We start from the raw sequence: 24,559 nt of genomic DNA, 5'->3' as shown, positions 1-24,559 counted from the left end.
TTTTATTGTATTTAGTAATATTAAACAAAACAGCAAGTTCAGTTGACCTAACAGCCTCCAATTACTAGCAGTTAGGTCTTGAAAATGGTTTTGGCACCTGAAAGTTAGTCAGTGCCCTCATTGTGCAGTGCACAGAGTGGACTCCAAGCAGCCAGGTGAGGCCTCCAAGACCAAATTAAAAGTGCAGTTAGCTGCAGCAATAGTAAGCATCGCCACGCTTGACTATACAGTTCCTGTCTCTGGGAGTGGGATCCCTACAATTGAATTAAGCACACAAGACCCTGTATAACTTAATAGGAAGAGAAAGGCATTTAAGAAAGGGGTTTGCAATGCTAAGCAGAGGAAGCCACTAAGATGCTCCAAAACAGGAGTTATATCCGAAGGCTTTGCCTCCGTTTGCAGCCCTGCATTAGACACCATTTGGAGGCTGGATTTCCCGTGCTGCTCCCTGGATCTTGAATCCAAGTTGTCCCTTTTGATGAGGGCAGTTGGCGCACTGTTTTATTTCAAACTACAGTATGCAGCAGAAGCATGAATCTGTAGCACAGAAGTTAGGATACTTGGTTGAAAGAAATTAAAAGTCCTGAATTTTTATCTTTTTCTCTGCTTTTTTTATTTGGCAGTCGCTGGATGTAAACCAGAAGTCTTTCTAGCAACAGCACAAGAAGATTGATTTACCACAGTCAGCTGTCACTGGTCTAAAGGATAATATTCCTTTCTGGCTTACTGACTAAACTTTACAGCAGTTTTGTTTCAGCAGGACTAGTGAATGATTCCTCCTCAATCCCACAGTGCCCTTTCCTATCCATTGTTGCATAGCTTGCTCTCTCTTTAGGAAATTCGAGTTTGAGAAAGACACGTAAATCTGATCTCCCGCCTTCTGCATGAATCCTCTAATGTCTGGGCTGTACTATGAGAAAGAAAGATAAACCCATTCTTCCTCCTTCCATCACATTTTTAAGAGCAGATGCCAGTTCATGCTGTGCACCTGTGTTTCTGCCTTGGGCATGCTCTCAGACTTCCTACCAGATCAAGCTCTGATGGCATCTAAGAGAAGGGCCCACTTTCTAGACTCACTCAAAGGTCCGATGTGGTTTCCAAGCTGCTCTGTCTGCTCAGAACAGAGAGCTCAAACACCGGGCAACCCAAAGGTAAATCTGCTGGTGTGGGCAGGGTTCAGTTGCAGGGAGATGAACAAGCACTTCCAAGAGCTCAGTTGTAACTTTAGGGCATAAGTGTGTGAAGGCTTAAGTATTTTTTGAGCATCTGTTTTCCTTGCTGCTATTTCACAGACCCTTTCTGTGAATAACCTATTTTTAACACATGGATCCTACCCAGAATTTTACAGTCAGTGTCTTTGACTTTGTGTTTTGTACTCTCCAGGCTGATTTGGGTGGCTCACATTTTAAACATGATGACTAGGGTTGATGAAAATGTGAGGAAGGAAGTACTTCTGTGAGACATTCTGGGAGGTGAGCTGACTTTTTACACTTTTTCAAAGCTTCAAGGTTAAACAGAACTCCATTTTACATACAGAACAGGTATTCAGCATTTTTGTTATGTCTGAAAATATCATGTTTGCCCCTTCTTACACTCCCCAAACTTGCACACTTATTGGAGAAAGGAATATTTTTCTGATAATTTAGAAGTCTGTTAATTAACTCACAGTAATATTGATTTTAAAGTGGGTCCTTTGAGAAATTTAACATCTAAGCTAACTAGCATTTATCTCAAGTAATCTGAATAATGGTACAATATAGACTCTCTGGAATTTTCATTACTCAAATGAAGTGAAATTATCTTCACAGTATACATTCAAGACATTAAGATGTAATTTAGGTAAGTATTAATAATTATTTTATTGAATTGTTATGACTAAATAGGCAGACAGAGTTGGGTCAACAGCGTTAGTAATTAAGTGGGCCAAGTGTGACATCAGAGGTAATTTTTTCAATTGCCACCTTATCTGTGCAGTTAATTTGTATGTGACAATTGTGTTGGTTGTAATGAATCAGTGCTACAAGGAAGATGGGATAAAAATAGCAGAAATTCTTCCTACAAGGATACTTGTCCCAGCTATCAGTATTGTTTAATTATCACCATACTTTAATTAACTATTCCTGTTGTGTGAAAGGTCTGTGACTATATGCTTATTTGAATATCAGTATTTGAAAAGCTTTTGATGGCACTGGTTACTTCAGGTTCACTTCTGGAAGAGCTGAATGTGAACCAGAGAGATATCTTTAAAACTTAGGGACTCAGGTCTATTGGGACTCCTTTTTAAACTGACCCTACTTATATCACCTTCTATCTTTATGTACAGTTTGCAAATTAGGGCTCTGAATTGCTATCACCCCACCCTCATCTGTAAGTGAAATGGCTTTTTTTAGTTAACATTTCAATAGTACTTTATTATTACTTCCTGACAAAATGACAGTAACATGGAAAACTTTCTTCCAGCTTTCTCTTTGGTTTTGTGGGCTTTTTAATTGCTAGGAAAGTCACAAATGTAAGGACTGACAATAGAGCAAGGTGAGGATTGAGAATGAGTATCAGTATCAGCAGTTTATAAGCAAAATAATTTTGGAATAACGTTGTCAAATGATTATTTTGCAACATGCTTGGTCCTTTCTTCCCAACATATTTTATAATCAGTCTCTTTCCCCCAAGGCAAAATTTCATGCTTCTGCAGGGGATTTTTCTAACATAGTCTTGTCAGGTTTGTAGGTGAAATAACAATTTCTGCAGTATCTCTGGGAATCTGATGAATCTTTCTGACCTGAAAGTACAAGTTAAGCATTTCACTCAGTAATCATTCTTACAGATCTTGTTTTCATGTTAACAGTGGCAATGCTAGTGAGAGGCAACCTTTTCACTCACACTGAAGCTTGCTAAATTCTGGTTGTTTGCCAGTTCTTGTTTGGAAATGAAACATGTGACACATTGCCTGAAATTTTTGCACTAGTAAGAGGCAGTGCTCATTATTGAAAGCTATATTTCTCTAGTAATTTCTTGCAAGTGTCTAAGAAATAAACTCTTTTACCTTGTGGAAAAACAATGTTGTGGTGAAAATTTATAAGTCTTCTGTCATATGATTTAGACAATGAGAAAGAAAAGTCCTGGTTATTCCATGTGTCCTTAACCACATTGAGAAATGTGTCTGATTTATTCCCAACCAGAGGACAGTTCAGATGTCAACTATTCTAAGGGGATGCAGTGTGGAAGGATATTACGATTAGGTGGGTGAGAAGCAAAGCAATTCAGACTGAGAAGAGGGCAGGTTTAAGTGAGCTGTTAAGGATGTGCTTCGTAACAGTCTTTGTTCCCATTGGTATCAGATGCCTGCTCCCTTTCTTTCCAGTTATGCATTTGAGATGGAAGGGATATGAAAGAATAGAGCTCTTTGGTGCTGTTGGTCTCAGTTTTCAATCTGACTTCAGTCTCCAAGCATGTATAATGGAAGTACATTCCCATCTGCTCCTGCCTGGCTCCCACCTCTCTTATCTGAGTGGCAGGAATGATGGTGCTCTCAGTGCTCTCAGATACTCCAGCTAAGTGTACCACCTCCCATATTCTCTTTTTTCCTTTCTGTGCCAGGTCATATGTCCAGCAGCCCTGTAAGCCCAAGTATGAGGTCTGCTGCCCCATCTCCATTCAGATCCCCCCAGCTGTGCTCCTGCAGTGTCAAGCCTCAGTCAGCCAGGGTGAGATTCAGTGCAGTACACATCGGTAGAGATATTGGCAAGGCACTTTGAACACCCACCAGGCCTTGACTGTGATATGCATGCACCATGATCCTACCCATCGCTATGTGTTAGATGCCACCTGTACCAGCTCTTCAGAGTCCCTACTGATCTCATTATGTTGATGGTGCAGCAGAATCTTGAAAGTTGTTCTCTTTTGATAGTAGATGAAATTATTAGGTTATTTTTAATAGCATTTTAATAGTATTTAATAATAATTTTTTTTTTTTGCTATAAATCTGACATATTCCAGATTAAATTGTTTTCTAAATGTTCCATATACTTATATCTACTTACATATATTTGGACTCTGGTATAAAGGTCTAATCAAGCATTTTTCAGAAAGACTGTATTAACCTCAGGTAGACAGTGCCAGAGGTGATTTTGTGTGGAACTCAAATAAATGCCAATAAAATCTTTATCTCATAGTTTACCATTATGTATTTCATTCTGAACTTATTTATAGGAACTATCTCAGATTTTGGCAAAATTTCTGGGTTTTTTAAATTGTGTTGTTTTTCATATGCCTCCAGTCTCCCACATGCAGAGTCGTTTTTCCTTCCTTCTTGAGCCCAACTGTTCTGTGAAACTACTGCCTTCTTACTCAGGAGATTGGCTTCCTGTATGTGCTTACAGGGAAAAAGATGATATTCCTGAGAGTTATGCAGAACCACAAATCCTGGGGGGGGGTGTCAGCTACACTCTTTCCTAACTGGAACTTCAGAAGCAGGATCTTTCTAATTCATAAGTAAGACTATCTCTTATGCATTAATAAGACAGGAAGCAAATGAGATCTGAATCTATCCTATAAGCAGTTTTGATATATTCTTATTGTTTTAATTCCAAGAAGTAAGTTTTCCTTCCAACTAAGTTTTCCTATAGATTTAAGAAACTACAATATCACAAAGCCTCTTAAGTTTTTGTTACATAATAAAAGCATAATAACCCCAGTAGAGATTGCTGTCCCATATTTCCTGTTATAAGAACCTGGTTTGTATATAAGCATAGCAAAATTAAATCTTTGGACTCAAATTCTCTAGGTGTCTACTAGAATGATTTGGTTTTTGGTGAATGTATCAAGTAATATAGCTTCTGCTAAGGCTGAAATAGTGTTAAAAAGACACTCTTGCATTCATAGTAATTTTAATTACATTTACCATGTCATCTCTGTAAAGTTAATTGAGGTTAAATTTGGCCCAATTTATAATAAATGTGTGCATGGCCGCTAAGAGCAGGGAGAGAATTTATCCTCTTGTCTCTGATCCGCCACAGAAAAAAGTTAGGTTTTCCTCACTCTCAACATAGGAGCCTATGGAAGGAGGCTGGAGGAGCGCAATAAGGATAATCAGGTAAAAAAAGAATCAGGCACTGGAATTAAGGGGAGAATGGGAGCAGACACCGTGGAGATAGGAATACAGGAGACTGTTTCTTTCTCTTCACAGGTATGTCTGCAAAGCAGACGGCAGCTTTCTACTACTATTAGTTTACTCCTCTGTGCTAAGCAATTGTGGATTATACTGAGTATCTAAAATTTCCTGGTTTGCTCTTGTATAAAGATGAAGACCTGGTTTAACTCCGTGGCAGGAGACAATGATGTCTGTTTTACAGAAGAGATGGCGAGATGGCTGTCTGCTACTGTTGACACTGATGGTAACACAGCAAAAGCTCCAAAACCTGAGCACATTGAAGAACCAGGTTGTTGCTTTCTTAGACTGGAGACAAGGAGGCAACATGAATTCCAGCCTTTCCTGAGTTTTTAATATTTGATTTTGTAACCCTGACATACTTTAAAAATATATATAATACCAACTACAAAGAAACAAAATATATGAACTAATATATAAGGAAAAAAACAACAGTAAAGAGTTAATAAAATAATGCTTTCTCTGCTATGCAGCAACTATGTGCAAATCGACACCATTTTTCCTGTGCCTGTTAGTTGAACAGTTTTAAACATTGCAATATTTGAAGCTGGATGCCAAGGTTACTGACACCAGTAAACATTGTGCAGGAGCTCGGTGATGAGTACACTATGATTGTGCATAAACATCATGTAGCGATGAAAGGTGAAATCTGAAAAACAGTGAAATGAAGTGAAAGCAATAGCTGTAAACAAAATAGCTGCATTTATTAAAATGAATGAAAATGTATAGCCTTTGTTTTGGACTGGATCCTCAGTTGGCTCAGTTTCCTTAAATCCATTCATGCTAGCTATTTCCAGCAGCTAGAGAATCCAGCCCTAAATGGAAGGGTTTTTTTTCCCCAGTTCTTACTGTAAGTTTACAGCCTACTTTAGGTTATTTAAAGGAGAAAGGAAGAAAGGGGAAATTATATTTTGTATGTGTTTACTAGGGAGATGAAGGGGGTATTAACCCCATCTCATCACTATCACTGTTGGCACAGCCTGTGCTGCATGCACTCTTATACCGTGTGATCTACTTAAACCAGCATGATTGCACAGCTCCCTTTAGAGCAGGTCTCTGCTTGCCACTGTTCTGAATGCTGCACACAAATTCTTTCAGGTTATGATTGGCAGACTTGTAGTCTTAAATCATAGCACTTAGTGTGAAATATAATTTTAAATGTAATAGCTTTGCAAAGTTTCCATGATTGCCCTAAAAGACATCCCCTAGGTTTTGCAGGATACTCTGCAGAGTAGCACTCGAGAGTCCTCAAGAGTACATCTGTAAACTAATCAGTCCATCTGAAAAGAGTGAAGATTTAGCAGCTGAACACGGTGAAGTATTGCATATTCCAGTGTGCTTTTTGAAAGAAAGCTATGTTGCTGTGGGACAGGAGATTTGGTATTCAGAAAGAATTCATATCCATTATTAAGCCCTGATTCAGCAAAGTATTTAAGCATGTTCTGTGTCTAGTAGCTTTTCATTTTGCTGCTGCTTAAGAGCTCTACTGAGTCAGAAGCAGCAAGCCAAATGGAAAGGTGGACATGAAGTTTTCATGGATTTGCTCGCATAAAGACTATTTCATGATGATGTTAAATGAGTATGAATAGTAATGATTGTTGCTTATAGCAAAATCAGTGTCATGAGACTCCAACAGGGGTAAGAGTTCAAGACAGGTCATGTTTTTTGCAGGTTTTGTTTGCAACTGCAATAGTTATAAGCTTTTTAAAAATAAAATAAATTTTTAAAAAGCTGAGTTTTTGTCTGAAATGAGGTAGTCTAAAAAAAGGAATACAAGATTGCCAGCCTACTTTGAGCCAGCTTGATTTGATCCCTGGCTGCAATTCCCTTTCTGAGCTACTGTTGTGCCTCCTGTGATTCCAAATAGTCACTGCCAGCTAATCAAGTACCTTAACCTGCAAATGCTGAACTTACTATCTAGGTGGTGTCAGACTCCTTGAACTTAGGAGTCGTATTATCCTGTTTGTGTATCTATAAGTCCTCTCCTACTGCTAGAAACTTCTAAGAATAGAGGCTTGAATTGTGGAGGCTTATTTTATGGACATTTGTGGGCAATTATTTTGTGTATTGTTTGAACAGATGGTCTTTTTCAGCTGTTTGCATATCAGGAATTATTTGACCTGCCTGCAAGCAGGGAGATAGGAGCAGTGACAGAAAGTTAGGATTGCACTGGTAGAGTTAAATTTAGGTGGATAGGGACTGTATGGGGTTTGTTGATACCACTCCATTTCTTCATGATTTTACTAACAAGGAACTAAATAATTTTATCCTCATCCACTCTGCTCATCTTATTCTGTGTTAAGTATTTTCCAGTCTGGAGAAAAATTAATAGCATGGATAGTTGGGTGAGGGAGGAGGGGAATTGAAAAATTAAGTTTCTGAACATTTCTGTAGTCACATCCTTGGTTCTGGTCAAATGAAAGAAGGTTTGCATCTGGTATTTGGTTTGAGTGAGGGCTACAGTTTCCCCACCAGCAGTGCTACCAGCAGTATAGTAATTGTCCATGAGTTCAAGTGCCTTCCACCATATTTTGTCATTGTGAAAATGAATGCAATCATCAGTAATTTATGATTCTTGTCAGATACTATAAGTTAAGCAAAGTGTTCTCCTTTAAAGACAACAAAAGGGCTTGTTTCATGCTATTGAAGGCATCTGTTATTTTTTCATTTCTATTCCACTTTTTTTTTTTTTCCATTTTTAGGGAAGCAATGTAATGGAGGACCAGGATCTCTTGGAAATAGGAATCCTTAACTCTGGACACAGACAGAGAATACTCCAAGCAATCCAGCTTCTCCCAAAGGTATACTTTCTATTATCATCCAAGCAAGGGAACACCTACAGTTTTTATGTTATTTAAAACACTTTTTTGAATGGAGATAAACATAACTCTCTACTGTTTCTGTAGACATGGTTTTTGCATATGCAAATGTGACAAAGTAATGTCATTGTATTGGACTCACTTTGTATAGATGTAATTGACAAAGCAAAGGAGAGTAAAATCTGTAATCTGAAGTGATGGCTCTTTAGAATTTATTTTCATTATTTTTAGCTTTTCAATCTATTTATAGACTGTCATTACATATGTGTAAATAAGGCTGTCAATGAGTCTTAGATGTTTGTCTTTACATAGCAGTTGGCCTGGAAATACTTTGCCCCTTACATAAGTATTCTTAAAAGCCTTGGATGAAACATTGTTTTCCTAATACCTGCCTTTCATGTGAGATGCAGAGACTTCCTGCAGGCTTCATATTTGATTTGCTGCTGTGTACATAAATTTTGCTTCCCAGCTGTGGACAGAATAACTTGCAGTCATTTTTCCAATAAGTTTTGGTGCTAGCTGATTTAAACTATAGATTTTAAAATCAGTGATAGAAAGGGATTGTTGTTATCTTTTGTGTACCAGAATATGTCAGTGGAGGCTGCTACCAGAATTCCAAACAAGAGATAGTGAGCCTAGCATGAAAACTTACTATTTGATTTTGAAAAGCTGTATAAGGAGAATGAATGAGAAATGGACACCAGTAAGGCTCAGAAGGCTGCTACATGTGATGCAGATATTTAGTGCAAGATACTAGGACAGGAATAAAACCTAGTGTAAAGTACATGGTGTGTTCTGGAAGGAGCACATGTAGAGTAACTGAGGTAAATAGAGATTAGTCTGCTTGCAATTTGATAATATTGGAGAACGAGAAGAGTTATTAAAGGACTTTTCAGTCTAGAACATGTGGCTGGCAATTGCTAGAAGAGGCTTTTTGATGCATCAGAGCTTACTGGGTGGATCACTTGTAGAAGAGAACAAGGGTTTCTGTTGTATGGTAAAAATTAGAAGTTGTGAACAATTCTTGTATCTGGATGTGTTAGTTATATATATTACTATATGAGTCTATGCACTGAAACACCAAAGATTATTAAAGACAATAATGTTCCACATACCATATTAGACAAGTGAGGTAAATGGTAGAAGTAGTAGGGTATATAAATGTAGCATTTGATGAATTACAATAGGTATTTCAGGTTTAACTATGAATTTATGCATTTTTCAGCAATATTATCATTCAAACAAAATTTTGTAATCTTAATCCCTGCTTTTAGCTAGTGAAATATTCTTTTCTGGTTTTCATACTTTTAGAGAGATCAGCTTTCTTATAGTCTCGTTTAAATTTTTCAAAATTAATGAATGGATTGTTAATATATCATAATTTTAGTGCTACCCTCCACTCAGTAACTGGTGTTTATGAAAACGTTGTTAATAATATCTGGAGATATTAACTCTTGGAGAGTATACTAATGCTGAGACCATTATGACCATTCTGTCATAAAACTCCAGCTGAGCTCTTTTTAAAATGTGCTTAATGTGAGAAAGGAGAGAATCGAGATCTAGAGATACTCTTGAAACCAGTTGAGAACAAGATGGTTATGCAGTTGGAAGAATCAACATCTTCTGAACCAAAGATAATTAACACAGAATGGCTTGAAGCATGGGCTGAATAATGGTGAGGCAGTCTTTAGCAGCTTCCCTGTCAAGCTAGAAAAAACAGTCCTTAAGGACCACGTTTTTAATGTGCCTTTGATGCAAGAACGTTACACCAAAACAAAGATAGTTGAAAGCTGAAGTGTGCATCACATTTCTTCACTTGAATGACTCAGCAATGCAAGAGAGCTTACATAGTAAAAATACATAATTTCCTATTCAAAACGGAGTTCTTTTAAAGGCACAGCTGTTGGAATAGTTATGGGGCCCAAAAATTGGGATCATGATAAGTTTTATCTAATGTAACTCACCCTTGCTGTATTCACAACAGCTTGCTGAAGATCTAAAAAATTTTCACCAGGAAAATTTTTGTATATCTATTTGTTTGTTGATAAGTTCAGCTCTATCATCATGCATTCAAAACAGTGCCTACTATCTAAATATTTTAAGATCTTAAACCATAACTGGAGTCTCACTAATTTGAATCTCATTAGATAAAAATTCTTTTTTATCTAATTTTTATTTTGTTTATTTTAGTTTGTTTGTTTTGAACATGTACCTCTTTTCTGTTCCTCATTTAATTTAAAACTTGATGACTCCTTGTGTTTTAGTATTTAATAACATTGCTGATTATGTTATTTTTAGTTTTACTATTAATGTTTCCTGTCTTGTGATGCTTTTTAACTCAGATTTTGAGGTGGAAGTTAAATGCTTTAAAAAACATCTATGGAACAACACTTCCTTAGAGCCATATGCTCAGGCAGTATTGAATAAGCTTAGAGAGTAAAAATCAAGTAACAAATCTTTTGTCAAGGTTTTAAAATACACTTTTTTAAAAGCTCTTTTTGTTATTCTCATCAATATTCATCTCTGCAGGCTGAAAATGCAACAGGCATTTAGTGGCTGAAAAGAAAAAATGTCTTTTTTTTAACTCAGTAATTTCTGGCTTCCTAAAGAGTGATGAATTTTTGTATTTCAAACACCAGTAGCCTGTTTAGGAACTTCTTTCTAGAGCTTGAAGTAGTTTTAAACAGGAAAAAAACCCACATATCTATCCAAATATAGATTAATTAATCATTGTAGTTTCTTATGCAGTGTTTAACCAGTATAAAAAGGTATGTTTACCCAGATGCCTCAAAATATTTTTCCCTGATGATTCTATATTTGAGAGGAACATTTCCTAAGAGGGTAAACATATGTTTGTAAGAGATAGGCAGAATTGAAATCTTCCAGTTAGATTTCTGCTTTTCAAAATACCCTTCATTTTTGTTGGATTAGAGCTAGTAGCCCAAATTCTCATCTCACACTAACGTAATTTAACTTATTCAAGTTTCACATTAATATTAACTAGAGCACTTTATGGCTTATTATTATTAGATAAGGTTAAGTCACTCCAGTAGAAATATAATTTGTAAAGTTAATACTTGAAGTGGAAATATTTTATACATGACATCACTCTTAGAGCAAATTTTGTAGCAGAGTTTGATATTGCATTTAGTATTTTTTTATGTGGAAAGAATGAAATCAATAAATGTTTGGAGAATGATTTTATATGGTTTATTAAAATGAAGTTCAGACATGTCTTGAGGTAGAGACAATGTCTAAAAAGATACTGAAGTTGCGATACACAGATCTGAGAAAAAAAAAATAGTGCTGAGAAAAGAATTGTGTGCAGGATATGCTTAATTGACTAAGAAAATAGTAGCAGTCATGACATAAAATTTTAGCCACACTTAAGTGACATAGGAAACCTAAGGACCATGGTCAAGTTATTTTGGCATCCAAAACCTATGTGCAAGTGACTTCTCAATGGGTTTCTCAAAAGCTAAAATGTTTTTGAAAATAATAATTATCCTAGTTTATCTGAGAACTTAGATAAGAAAAAGGATTGTTTTTCAGTGGGATGCTCAATGTATGGCTCCTCCCAGTGCATAATGGGAACACATTCTCTCATTTGACAGATGGAAGTAAGATGTTAGCTGAAAGCAGCTTTCTCCTGGATTCAGAGCTATTCTTAAAGTATACAGCTTGTTCCTTCCTGCACGGAGAGGTCTCAGCACAAAGCAAGTCTGAGAATCTTGTAGCAGTGGTGTGCAGACAGACAGCCTCTTTCCTGGGTGCTTTGCAGAAGCAGACGAGGAGTAGGATACGAGCAGGCTATGAGCACATGCTGTCTGTGAGTAGTGTTATATGAGCAGTAAAGCTGTGCTTCCAAAAAGTGCTGGATCTATTACTCATATATAACACTCTTCAGTGCAAGCACAGTAAGTCTGGCATTTAGGAAAACAGAACTACTGTGCATGTGCACATGAACTATGCTGCATATGTGACAGAGAAAGACCGCATCATATGTTTGCTATTGCTATACTGCTATTGGCTTAGACATTCCAGATCTTAGCAAGCTGATCTGTATCCTGGTGTTTAATCTCCCCCATTTAACACAGCTAAAACTTCCATTCCTAAAGACAATGTCCAAACTAGGAGATGTTGCAAAGTGGTATCATAATATTTATGATCGTTTCTGGCTGTGACTCCTTGGTTCTGGTCTCTGGAAGTGAAGAAGAAAAACAGGATTCAAAGGAAGTGCTTTCTACCCTGCTGTTTTTCCTCCTTATAATGCTTCTGGCAATTACTTTCCTGGTTTGGAAGGAAGCCACTCACCTGCTCATGGCACTGCTTATAAGACCTTTAATGATAAGGACAGAAAAAGGTGTCAGAATCCAGCATAACAACGAATTTTTCAACTCTGAAACACAAATGTGTAGTCTACATTATTTAAGTAATGCAGTGGAATAGGAATGGATCAGTAAAACAAGGCAGTTAGATACCAGGTGTTTACTTCAGACTAGCTTTAGACTGGTCCCATAGACCAAATGTCACAGAATCACAGAATCATTCAGGCTGGGAAAGATCCTTGGGATCATCGAGTCCAACCATCAGCCCTACTCTACAAAGTTCTCTCCTACACCATATCCCCCAGCATCTCATCTAAACGACCTTTAAACACATCCAGGGATGGTGACTCCACCACCTCCCTGGGCAGCCTATTCCACTGTCTGACCACTCTTTCTGTGAAACATTTTTTCCTAATGTCCAGTCTAAACCTCCCCTGTTGCAATTTAAAGCCATTCCCTCTTGTTCTGTCACTAATCACCTGTGAGAAGAGACCAGCACCAACCTCTCTACAATGTCCTTTCAGGTAGTTGTAGAGAGTGATGAGGTCTCCCCTTAGCCTTCTCGATGTCCTCTCCATGCATGTGTTTCAAAACTGTCTGATGAAAGCAGTCTCACAAACATTTCCTTCTTAACTAAGCCTATCAGTGAGCCACTCTAGACATGACATGCTGTGATTTATCTGTATTATTTAGGTAACAGTAGCATGTCACTGGTCCTGCCACCATTGCCCATACACTAAGTCTTATTTCTCTTCCTGCTTATTTTATACTTTCTTATTTGTGGTTGACTCAGCAATGCCTACTGGCTGCTCTGAAAATAGTCAGCAGGCAAGGAAATACTCTATATGAGTGGAAGCACTCTTCTCTTTCTATGGCAGCTAGACTAGGGTGACTGAGCTGACTTAGACTTTCTGCAGATCCTTTTGTCTGAGAAAGTAGATATGGACAATTGCTTTCTGGGAGTTTTTGCTGGTGTGGCTGTTTTGTCCCAGACTTTCACCCTTCATGTATTCATGAGCTCCATAAGGGCCACTGATGGTATTGACATTCCTATCTGCAACCTGTCCACAGGCAGCTATAAGCTACAAAGACTGCCAGTCAGTTGTCCCACACCTTTACTCAGTGAGGCATATTTATGAACATATTTTCTGGTCATCAAAAGGATTTCCAATACCCATATGGTCCATAATTCCAGCGCTGGATTCAGAGGGAACTCTAGCGTCCTCTCTATGGGCAGCAATAGTGTTAGCAGGATCTGGATACCGCCTGCCTCATGCAAAATGCTATGCACCTTCTGGATCACCAGGTCATGAGACCATACATACTCAGATATGGAGCAAGTACCCAGTTTAACTGTAACTCTGTCACATGCTGTGTGAAAGGAGACTATGGCTTTCACCATCTGCCTGCAAGATAGGAGGATGCATGACAGACTGGACACAAATATTTCCATTGTTTCCCAAACTATAGGTCTGGGCTATGTTCTGCACAGACTGTGCAAGTACACAGTTAAGTCTTTTTAACTTTTTGACAGACTGAAATAGCAAAGACCAGTTTCTTCAAAACCCATAAGCACAGTCCTCTGTTCTCTTTGAATCTTCTCAGAGCATCAAGGATGGCACTTGTCTCCAGGCTGCTGCACCTTCCCAGATGAAGGGAAGACCAACCAGAAGTGACTGGAGTAATACAAGGAAAATGTGATTAACATTGAATGTCTTTTTCAGGGTTTCAAATGAAATGGGAAGATTGCAAAGAAATGGATCTCTGTTTCCTTGTGTGGCTGAATTTCCCAATCCCACCTCCACACAAAAGAAGTGGAGATATCTTTATGGCCTCTGAGGCTTACTTACTTCATCCGTTCACTCCTCAATGGCTGGGTTGATAGCATTTATTCTACCTACTGGTGTGTGACTGCTAACTTCTGTCTCCAGTGCCATCTGGAAAACATGCAGGCCATTTGACTATAAACAAAATTCCAGTTGGAGCTGCTAGGAGATGGTTGGTGAGGTGGCAGGAATGAAAGGCTAACAAGGCTTATGTTAGTGACTGCCATGACTCAGGGAGGGAGGAGGAATAAGGCTTGTAGACAGCTAGAGATTCGGTGCTGGCTAGGTCAGTGGGTGCTTTTCTATGTTCCCTCTCACCAAGAAACCCTTCTCTATGTCCTCCTCCCCCTCCTCCAGTGAGATAAGAGCTTTTGTCCCATCCTCTCCCACTTTTCATCTATCGAGAGAAATGATTCATCTCCCCTGTGTCTATGCCTTTGGTTGAAATACTCCATTCACTGAATGACTCTCCCCTTTCAGTCTTATGGTGGGCTGTTAGTACATTGTATTCAAGACATAGTGCCCCAGAGGGTCCCTGGCTGGACCTCTTCAGTCTCAGAAATGATCTCTGACTGCACAGCATGCTCTGGACAAGTTCTCTATAGCTGTCTCGCATACAGAGGTTCAAAGGTCTCCAGAGAGACACCAAGATGGCCTCCAGAGGTGCCATGAACAGCCTATGGCTCATAATCGCTGCTGCCCAGTCTCAGAGAGCACACCTCTTAGGAAGATATCCAGCACTAAAGAAAAGCTAAAAATCATAGAGACTAATGACACAAACATTTTCCTGAGGGCTGTCACAGCCCACTGTGGACTAGTAATGACAGAAACTGGTCAGTGTGGCCTAACAAAACAGGCAGGAGTAGCACTTGCAGTTGTGGAAAGAATAGAAGAGGTTCAATCAGTCATCACAGTCTGTTGCAACTCAAACACCTAGAAAGAGTCTGCAAGAATGAGATACATAAGAGTGCCTATCCATGGAAGCAGCATTTCTTCCTCAGGATTGGCCCTGCCTCCTTCTTCATCTGTCTCTGGTCACTTCTGCAGCTGGCCCACTGGTCACTGCAAGAAGCATAATTGGACACCTCAGGACTCCTCACAGCAGTCATGAGGTCAGCCGCCTCTTGATACTGACACCCGGTTACCCTGCTATCAGGAAGCTTTCAACTTTTTACAGAACGAGTTGATGAACAGCATCATTTCCTTGGAGGTCCAGTTAGCACCCTATGGGATCTTCTGTGAAGCTGAAGAGATTAATGATTTTTTTGAACATCACAAAAAATAGCATTAGTAAAACGTGGATGATAATAAAATCATTATAGAAGCAAAAAGAAATTCAGCAGAGTTCTGAGCAAGACAAGAGAAAGTAAGGCAAATAAACCAGAAGTATCAAGGAGGGAAAGGATAGGAGTCATGAAGAGTTAAGTGCAGTTGACAGCAAATACAAAGGTATACCTCCACCATTTGGTCCATACATGCATGTATGTTCTCTCCCATTGAAGAACTTGGTGTTAAGACTGTCAGTCACTTGATTCAGATCTTTGTGTCCCTATTAGGGGTTGAAAATGTTTTTGGTGCCTGACTGGTGTGGATCTTCTGGTTTACTTTCCTCCAAACAGAAAGCTGGATACTGCATAACCAGACTAGTCTGCAAAACAAACCCATGAGAAGTAGAGACAATAATCAGATTACTTTTCAATCTGTGGCACCAAGATACAGTACTGTTAGGCTAAAAAGATCATGACTAGTTCAACCCCCAAGTGGGATAAAAAAACAAAGGTGGAGTTGATAGCATGTCATCTAAAGTAAAACAAGCAGAGCTACTCAGGATCCAGCAAAAGATGAAAGTTTGGTTTTGGAGATGTCAGTCTGTGCTAATACCCAGTTTCTGAAAGTATGCCTGTAAAGCTCTAGCTCTATGCACCGAAGTACCAACAAATACCCACACAGCTGCTTTTAGAAATTATACTTGTAAAAACTCATGAGATCAAAGACCTTAGCTTCCACTTAGTCCACAAATCCTAGATTTAGGTCTCCTTAAGATCACATTATATGCAATGGAAATGTCCTGAACTGTTGCATAGGTCATCCTCGGTAGCACTGAATGAAAGCTGTTCTTCCCTTGTCCCAGGTATTGTGTCTGATGAAGCACTAAGAAATCTTTTCAGTCTTCTGGATGTGGACCTGTTTAAATTTTTCCAGGAAAAAAAAAAAAGTGTTTGTACATCTATTTTCCTTTAAATTCAGATGACAAATTCCAACTGCAAAAACCATCGAAAGGGTGCCTATTGCAATGTTGGCAATCTTAGGCAGAAAACTGAACTCAGTTTGTGGTATTCTGGATTTGCCATCAGGGCAGGATCCTGAATCAGGCAGTGCTGTGAAGTGAATGTGCCTGTACTGTCTTTTTATAGATGTCTTTCACAAGAAGACGGAAGGCTTTTGATTAGCGGAAAGAAAAGTCAAATATTAATAGAACACAAGCTTGAATAGTTAACTTTTTAAATATGTGACAAGGTAGACAGAATAGAGAACCAAAAGGTTTATAGATAGCTCTTCCTCACCCACTGTTGTCTTTGCACATAGGTCCCTGTTTTCACTCAGTTCCTTTCTCAACAGCAGCAAATGCAAAGTCTTCTCAGGTCCTTAGGGAGTTGTGCCCATCCCCCGTGAGAGCTACCTCTCTGCCCTTAACTGCAGGCTCAATTTCTGCACAAGCACTGCAGGCACCAGCATTACATGCTGCCCCTGTGCCAGCCAAGCCCTGTGGTCTTCAGAAGTCTCACTCTCCTGAGCCTTTTCTTTCACCGCTCCAGAGGAAGAATGATTTCCTCTTCCAACAACATGAGTCCAACTGATCGCATTTGTAAAGTACATAATATAAAACAGGCAACTCACAAAGACAAGAAAAAAAGAACTGATATGCCCCCCCGCCTCCATTACAATCATCCAGAATTACTCAGATTGGCAGTTGACAGTTTCATACAAGTTCCCAAAAGTGCTCCTTAAATCTCTCAGATAGGCCAGCAGTTTAAAAAAAAAGCATTATGTGCTTGCTAAAAAGATGTTTCTTGCAAACCAACACAAGCATAAATCCGCTGTAATCATAGCCATCATTTAAAAAGCTGTGAAAGTCATCTCTTTCTCCTTATACAGTGGATCAAAAACTTGATTTTAATACACACAGTGTTGAGATCCACCAGATAATGATATTACCTGTGAAGAAAATAGCATTAGTTCCTCATCTGTCTGAGAAGATCAGAGAAAACTGATAATAGTCCATGTTACTGAATTCACCTTGATGCTTCTAGTGCATATGTGATTACTTTGAAGCTCTGTTCATGTTTACGTGGCTACCTTTCAGAGACAAACACTCAAGTACTTTCTATGCTAATGTAAAAGACTATGTAGGTGTAGCAGTGATGCACCTGTAAAAAGACTGATGTACAGTCTCTTGTAAAGGATTTCTCAACCCATTAGGATGCTACTAGACATTACTATTTTATTATGAGAAACAGCTCTTTCTGGCTTCTGCCTTCTATTCATTTAAAAGGAAGTGATGCTAGTGATAGAACAATAGGACCTAGGAGAGAAATCTCCTATGGTTTGTGTCTCCTTCCATGCTTCATTTATATCATATTTTCTTAAACATTTCTTTAAATCCTATGGGCTTCATTCCTAGCCCTTTCCATAGTCGGCATGCTAAAATCATCTGCAATGAAACAGCTAACATTGATATTGTTCTTTAACAATAACAGAATGAACTAGTAGCAGTGTCTGTGGAAGAACAATACTGCCCCTATTTATGAGCAGTTAATATTTGAAAGGCTGTCATGACTTGAAGCTTAGAGATTTTATACTGCTCTAAGTCAAACAGTGTGCACATAGCTGCTTAGATGTTTGACACCACTGGTGCATGTGTTGTAGGTGATGTGAAATGATTGAAATATTATACATGGAAATACAGTCAGTAGATAGGAGGGGTTTTTTCTTTCAAAAAAACCCAATCAACAAATAGCATAAGCAAGGAAGTCTACAGGGTGTAAATGATCCATGAGAGGTGTCTAAGATCATGATGTGGTATAGAAAAAAATACAAACAGTCCAAGAGCCATGACCTATTAATAAGGACTGGGATAAGATGCAACTAAACCAGAGCTCTAATAAAGTAAAGGGACAGCACTTCCAGACAGATATTTCAAAGTGGGTTTTTTAAATTTAAAAACTCCATAACTTTTTATTTGAAAAGCAGATACTATTAATGATACTGTCACATCTAGATAACCAATCTGTCAATAAATATTAAAAAAAAAACCCCAGACATCTATGAATGACAGTTAATAAGCTAGTTGATGTTATTAACAGACAGAACAAAACTTTACATACAAGAGGATGGATACTGGAAGTTTATTAATTTTCATATATTAGACACATTCTAGAAAATCTGTTTTAGATAAGACAGTGGTTCTTGGTTCATGACAAAGAAAATATTGCTTTTGTGCTGAAACTGCTGGCAAGTATTCTAGTCCTGAGATTAATTTTCTGGAACAGGAGCAGCAGAAGGGGGCTGTCCTACCAGGGCAGATGGGCTGGGAGCTGAGGGGGCACAGTGGGGCAAGCAGGGAGCAACGGCACAAGGTGAGTGGGGCTGGGACAGTGGCAGTGACCATGAACAGCCATGTCCCAGGGCAAATCCACTGGGATGAGGATGGGACAAGGTCAATTCAGGAGGGTGAGTCAGTGGGTGAAGATCAGCGATGTGCATGGTCAGGCACAGAAGTACCTACAGCGTAGCTCAGGTGAGTGTCAGGGACACAGACATGAGCTCACATGCAGCTCCTGTAGAAGGTGGGATGGCCCCAACCGGGCTTCTCACTGCTCTTTCTCACACAGGTCTGATCCAAGGCTACGCAGCTGCGCTATCCCCAACGTGGCCTTGAACACAGGCAGCCAAATCTCTGAGACAGGGGAAAATGCTTGCAGAGCCTGCTGCTGCCCAACAACAGGCCAGTGTATTTTTGTGCAAGCTATTGAGTGACTCGATGACAATTTTGTCTATTGGCACCAAATCCAGAGAGTGGAATTGTCACATACATTTCAGTTGTTCTCGACCTCTTACTTATTGTTCACCTATGTTTGCTTGTCTGCACCCTTTTCAACACACCATAGTAGTGATATCTATTTTAACAACCGGATATATGTCCAGTGGGAATTGAGAATTCAGAAACTTCCCATGCTATGTTTGCTTTTCACAGAGGCTGATGGGTTTCCAGAATTATGGACCAGACTGCATGAGTTTTCTCAATGAGCAGGTCAAAATGTCATGTTAAAATCAGGATTTATTAAACATAAAGATCAAATAGTAATAAAGAAAAGAAATAATTTGCATAATGTGTCCCATCTGGATACGTTGAAAATTGTTTCAAACGTGCTTTGCTTTTCTTTATTAGAGAAAGGAAACAAAAATACCTTATATCTTTCAAAAATCATGTGTTCCGTGTGGGCCCTGTACATCATCTTCATGTCTCCTCTGTAGTAGGTTTTTCTTCTTCAGTTTATGGGGTCCTTTCTTTTCAAGTGTCAGTTTTTTAAGCATACCTTGTTTCAAATCAGCTCATGAAATAGGCTTCCCAGGAGTCAGAGCTCCCAGGGTCCTCCAATGTTTTTGTAGTCTGCTGGACAGACTACTGTCAATCTAAGATTTGAAGTAAGTCTGAATGACAATGAAAGAAGAATTTGCTATGCTTTTTACATCTAAGCATTTCATTCTAAATGAGGATGAAACTAAATTCCAAAATATCAAGTTCAACAACAAAACTGAGCTCTCACTTTCTGACTCCTTTGTTACAGAAGTAACCTGAAAGGCTATGATTCCCATTGTTAATTATGTGATTTCTCTCATCTCTCTTTTATTATTTAAGATAATGATTTCACTACATCATTTAAACATTTCCATTAATATTTTATATCCAACATCTGCAGCAAAAGGCCAAAGAGTAAACCGTCATATTCACAATGCAGTGTGCCTGCATCGCTCCTATCTGATATTGCAGGAAACCAAGATCAAGACCTGCTGGCTTTCTGCATTTGAACAGACAGCTCGACGAACACTACAGCAGCTTTCAAATGCAGACTTTAACTTTTTTCTCTGTTTTGAATTCAAATTATATTTCAAATAAACTGTGAGAAGTAAATTGGCTCAGGCAAGATATTAAGATCAGAATTCTCTCCCTTTTAAATTACTTTGTCACTCACTTCAAACTTAAGCTCAAAGCATTTATGTTTCTGTCACACTTCCCTTGTTCCTCAGAAAGTAGGAATGTACATAAGCAGGCAGAAATGGGAGACTGGCTTTCACCATGCGCAGTGTCACCCTTTCACAGTCGGGAGATGCTATGCAAAACACAAGGTTTCTAAACCTCTAAAACTTCTTAACAGTTTATGAGTTCAGTGTATTATCGAGTTAGCAATAGTTAACACTTCTATAGAAAGATGATATGTGTATAATACTGTTGAAAATTGAGGCTACTGCATAATTTTTTCAACTTCATTCTACTTCTACTTCTGCCACTTGTGCAAATTACTTTAAAATTCATAAAAACAGTATGACATAACAAGCTGCACAGGTAGAGGCTTTCTACATTTTTATCTTTAATGGCTAGCCTGAAAATCTTCACCTGCATCACTGAGAGGCAATTGTGAAAAGGAAATTGCAGCTCTTTACTTCTTAGTAGCTTAACAAAATTCAGAAAAATAAGATACCAGAGGTATTTCTTAGTTTGTTATGAAAACAAGATTTATGTGATTATGCTTTCTGTGCCTGTGTTGCTATATGAATGCAAGTCGTTCGCCTCTGTGTACGTCATTCTGTCAATTCCATTCTAATACTATTTGGTTCGATTGTCCAGTCTCAAGCAACTTTACAGACAGAGAGCAATACAAATATGTTCAGTTCCAGGAGTTCCATGAAAAATGTGACCAGGTAAAAGAAAGAGACTTTTTAAAACCTCCATGGGGGCAGAAAAATATAGTGCAGCTTCAACCATAATAAAATATCAGATAACCTAGTAGAAGAGATAAATTAGGAATAATATAACCAAGGCAATATGTTTCATTTGCAGTGTGATACCAAAAGATCCAGTCCTCAGTCTAATTTCTTCCCTTCTATGAAATCTTAGGTGCAAATCTGACATTTTTGTGCAGTCAGGATATTAATAAAGTCTCTTTCACCCTTTTGCCTTTCCTCACTTATGGATTCTCTGATGTCTAGTAAGAATTGAATTCTGGCTAGAGTCTTAGTATACTCTGGTTTAAAAGGCAAGCAGCCATAAGAAAAAGATCCACTGAAAAAGTTTTATTAGTGCTTTTTCTCACAAAATTGTTTCATGTTGTGCTAATTATTAATAAGAATGTTTATCAGAGAATAAGATAACTCTGACCCAAAGAAAATAATACACATAACTGCTGTTCAGAAAGCCACTTAATTAATATTATCTGTAATTCTTACTCATTCTTGTTTTTCAGATGAAGCAGATTGGTCACGATGGCTACAATCCCACCTCTGTAGCTGAATGGCTGGATTCCATTGAACTGGGTGACTATACCAAATCCTTTCTAATTAATGGCTATACATCGATGGACCTTGTGAAAAAAATCTGGGAAATTGAATTAATTAATGTAAGTTGATCAATTTATAGCAGTAGTTCTTCCTAAATATCCTTACATATCAAAGAGAAAGCACAAAAGCAAATTGCACTACAAATACTGTCATCAAGTGCTGTTAATGATTACAGCTTTCATGCATATACCTGGGTTGACTGTACCCTTTGCTTCCATTTGCTTTGCCATTGTCTTTATCAGGGTATTCAATCAGCATGATTGTGTCTGCCTTCAGGATGCTGAATGACATTTAAAAATATATTTTGGTAGTTTATATCTACAAAGCATAAGTCTTTGCTTTTAAAGTGCCTAGCAACAGCACTTCTTGTAAAGATACAGTTTACTTTTTCCAGATACTCTGGCTAAATGAAGCATAAAATAAGGAAACCTTAAATATAGTCAATAAGTTATGCTAAAGGAACAAAATATTTTATTTTATTATCACTTTTGCTTGCAACTTTATTTACATGAGTCAGTTAAATTAGATGCCCACATATGAACAACCATAAACTTTAATGTGGACTGCACTGCAGAGTAATTTGGAATGAAGTTTGTACTGTTACAGTGAAGACATTGACAGTACAGCTTTGCCAATAGAATTTTCATGTAAGTTATGTGTCTGAAACTGAGTTATTTTCTTTTATAAAAGATCGATGATTATGGCTTTGGATCTGCTGTGGCTTTTGAAATCAACTGTATTGTCAGTTTATCTGAGCTTCAAGGCAATCCCTACGTGAAAAGAAGCCCAATATCATATCTTATTGGCTCTTCACAGACAAAAGGATGTGCTATTCCTTCCAGTATAGGAGATACTGCATCTCTGCCTCTAATTAGTGCCTAACTCCCAGAACAGCCAAAGGCATGTAGTAACTAGTAACCATAGGCAATCAAGCATAAGATAAAGCAGCTGATGTAGCTTTATACCGGGAAACAGTTCCCAGTGTGTCCCAGTCTGGAGAAATGGAGAACATAATGATGGTGCGAAGCCATGTTTCAACACAGTAACTGGTGTGTGAGGCACAAGCAGGTATAGCCCAAGACCAGCATCTAAAGAAAAGAGGAAAGGAAAAAAAAAAAAAAAAAAAAAGAGAGAGGGGTATTTCATATTAACTGAAAGACAAAACCATTGCATGTTAGAATTTCTTTTCTTGCTGTCACATTACAGTTAATGTTAACTAATGAAAAAATGTAGAGTAAGAGTAAGGACCAAACTCTGTCTTACACATTATGTCTGTTGCATGCAATGTATGTTGTAGGTGTATAATTGAAGTCAGGATGTGACTGATGCTGTTATGGGTGTCTGCTGCTAAACTATTTAGAACTGTGATTTTTTTTTTCAACTTAGTGGCTGAAATTTTAATATAGAAGCTAATACAGATTAAAAACCAGAACTGAGTTGAAAAAAGTGGAAGACTCTGCTCATATTGTCTTCTGTAACTTAATTTTGCATCCCAAACGTTTTGCCATAATCAATTCGGATACAAATTGCCCTTTAGCTCCCCCAAGTGGATCATTAAAGCCTCATTAAAGGCTTGTGGTTTGATTCCAGCCTTGCTTAAACTGATGAGAAGGGAAGTACCTGCACTGAAGTTAGCAGGAATACACTTCTGTAAAATTAGTATAAACCAGACCAGTACATATCCCTCTAATTTGAAAGCTTAACATCATGTTCTTTTGAAGGCCTGTACTTCTTGGGAAGACAGTCCCTTTTGCCATGAGTCGCAAGAAGAAGCTGTTAAACAGTTGTTTAAGTATTTGTATAGATATAGATACCTATAGAGAGAAATATTTCTCCCGTCTGATATAACATTGGATCCTGGTGTTCAAGAGAATAGTAAATAAACCAGTTCTACATTCTCAGAATTTCTATTTCAGTTCAGTCAGTATACATTTGATTCCCACCAATCAGTAGTAGCTAACTGTAATGATATAATGTTCACTGAGAAAATCTGTAGCTTAGAAGAGTATTTACTGTTATTTTTCTGTTTCAATTGGGGGGAATCTTTCAGAAATGGACAAGAAATTGGTTTGAAGCATTGTGCAGTCTGGCAGAACAAGATACTTATCTCTGACCAGCAGGCTTGCTGTCTGAAATCAATTTCAAGGGTCTCACTTCCCATTCAGGTGATGGCAAACAAGAGCTTATTACAGAAAGTTTTTCATAAAGGCATGTATAAAGGTCAAAACCACTAACTCTGGAATAGGACTCCTGACTTGAGTAGGTCAGAATCCAGGCACTTGAAAAATAAGAGAAAAAACAAACTCAACATCCTGAAAAGAATTCAGGGTACCTTTGTTTTGGTGGGTCTTGGTGCTTAAGTTTTAGATGGAACGTGTTTCATTTGCACTTATGCCAAATACACAATAAAAATATATCGAGGCCTACAGATATGATAACTTTTTCATTTTAGCCATCAGTTTAAATAGTTGCAGCCACTGAATTTGACATAAAAGCCATTCCTGCTTTGGTGCAAGGAATCTCTTAGTTCATATTTGGTGCTTCTTTCCATTAAGCCATTGTGAAATCATCCATGGCTTCTGGAGGGGTAGAAACAGATCTAAAGGTAGAGATAATATCTTCTGTTAGGTAAACTGGCATAGCTGAAAGGACAGAGGAGAGAAGGGGACGTTTAATTTTTCATAAGCTCTTCTTTACATCTTAAAAAATGAAAACTCTTTATTATCTTCTCTCTACACTTTGTGATCATCAACTCACATACCTGTGGATGAAGTTCATGAAGCTTTAGATTTTTTTTCCTAG

General features: G+C 38.2%; 1 protein-coding gene across 4 annotated transcripts in view; it reads left to right on the top strand.

The window, feature by feature from the left end:
* The window catches only part of ANKS1B (ankyrin repeat and sterile alpha motif domain containing 1B), a 446,786-nt gene that overhangs the window by 265,686 nt on the left and 156,541 nt on the right, over window positions 1-24,559 (top strand). For all 4 annotated transcript variants that reach the window (XM_074870829.1, XM_074870833.1, XM_074870835.1 and 1 more), the window contains 2 exons: window positions 7,870-7,968; window positions 21,664-21,816. In XM_074870829.1, coding sequence (XP_074726930.1) covers window positions 7,870-7,968; window positions 21,664-21,816 — 252 coding nt within the window. The remainder of the gene's footprint in view (window positions 1-7,869; window positions 7,969-21,663; window positions 21,817-24,559) is intronic.

Source organism: Strix uralensis, chromosome 5, assembly GCF_047716275.1.
Source record: "Strix uralensis isolate ZFMK-TIS-50842 chromosome 5, bStrUra1, whole genome shotgun sequence".
NCBI lineage: Eukaryota > Metazoa > Chordata > Aves > Strigiformes > Strigidae > Strix > Strix uralensis.
This window is presented reverse-complemented; position numbering and strand designations above follow the sequence as displayed.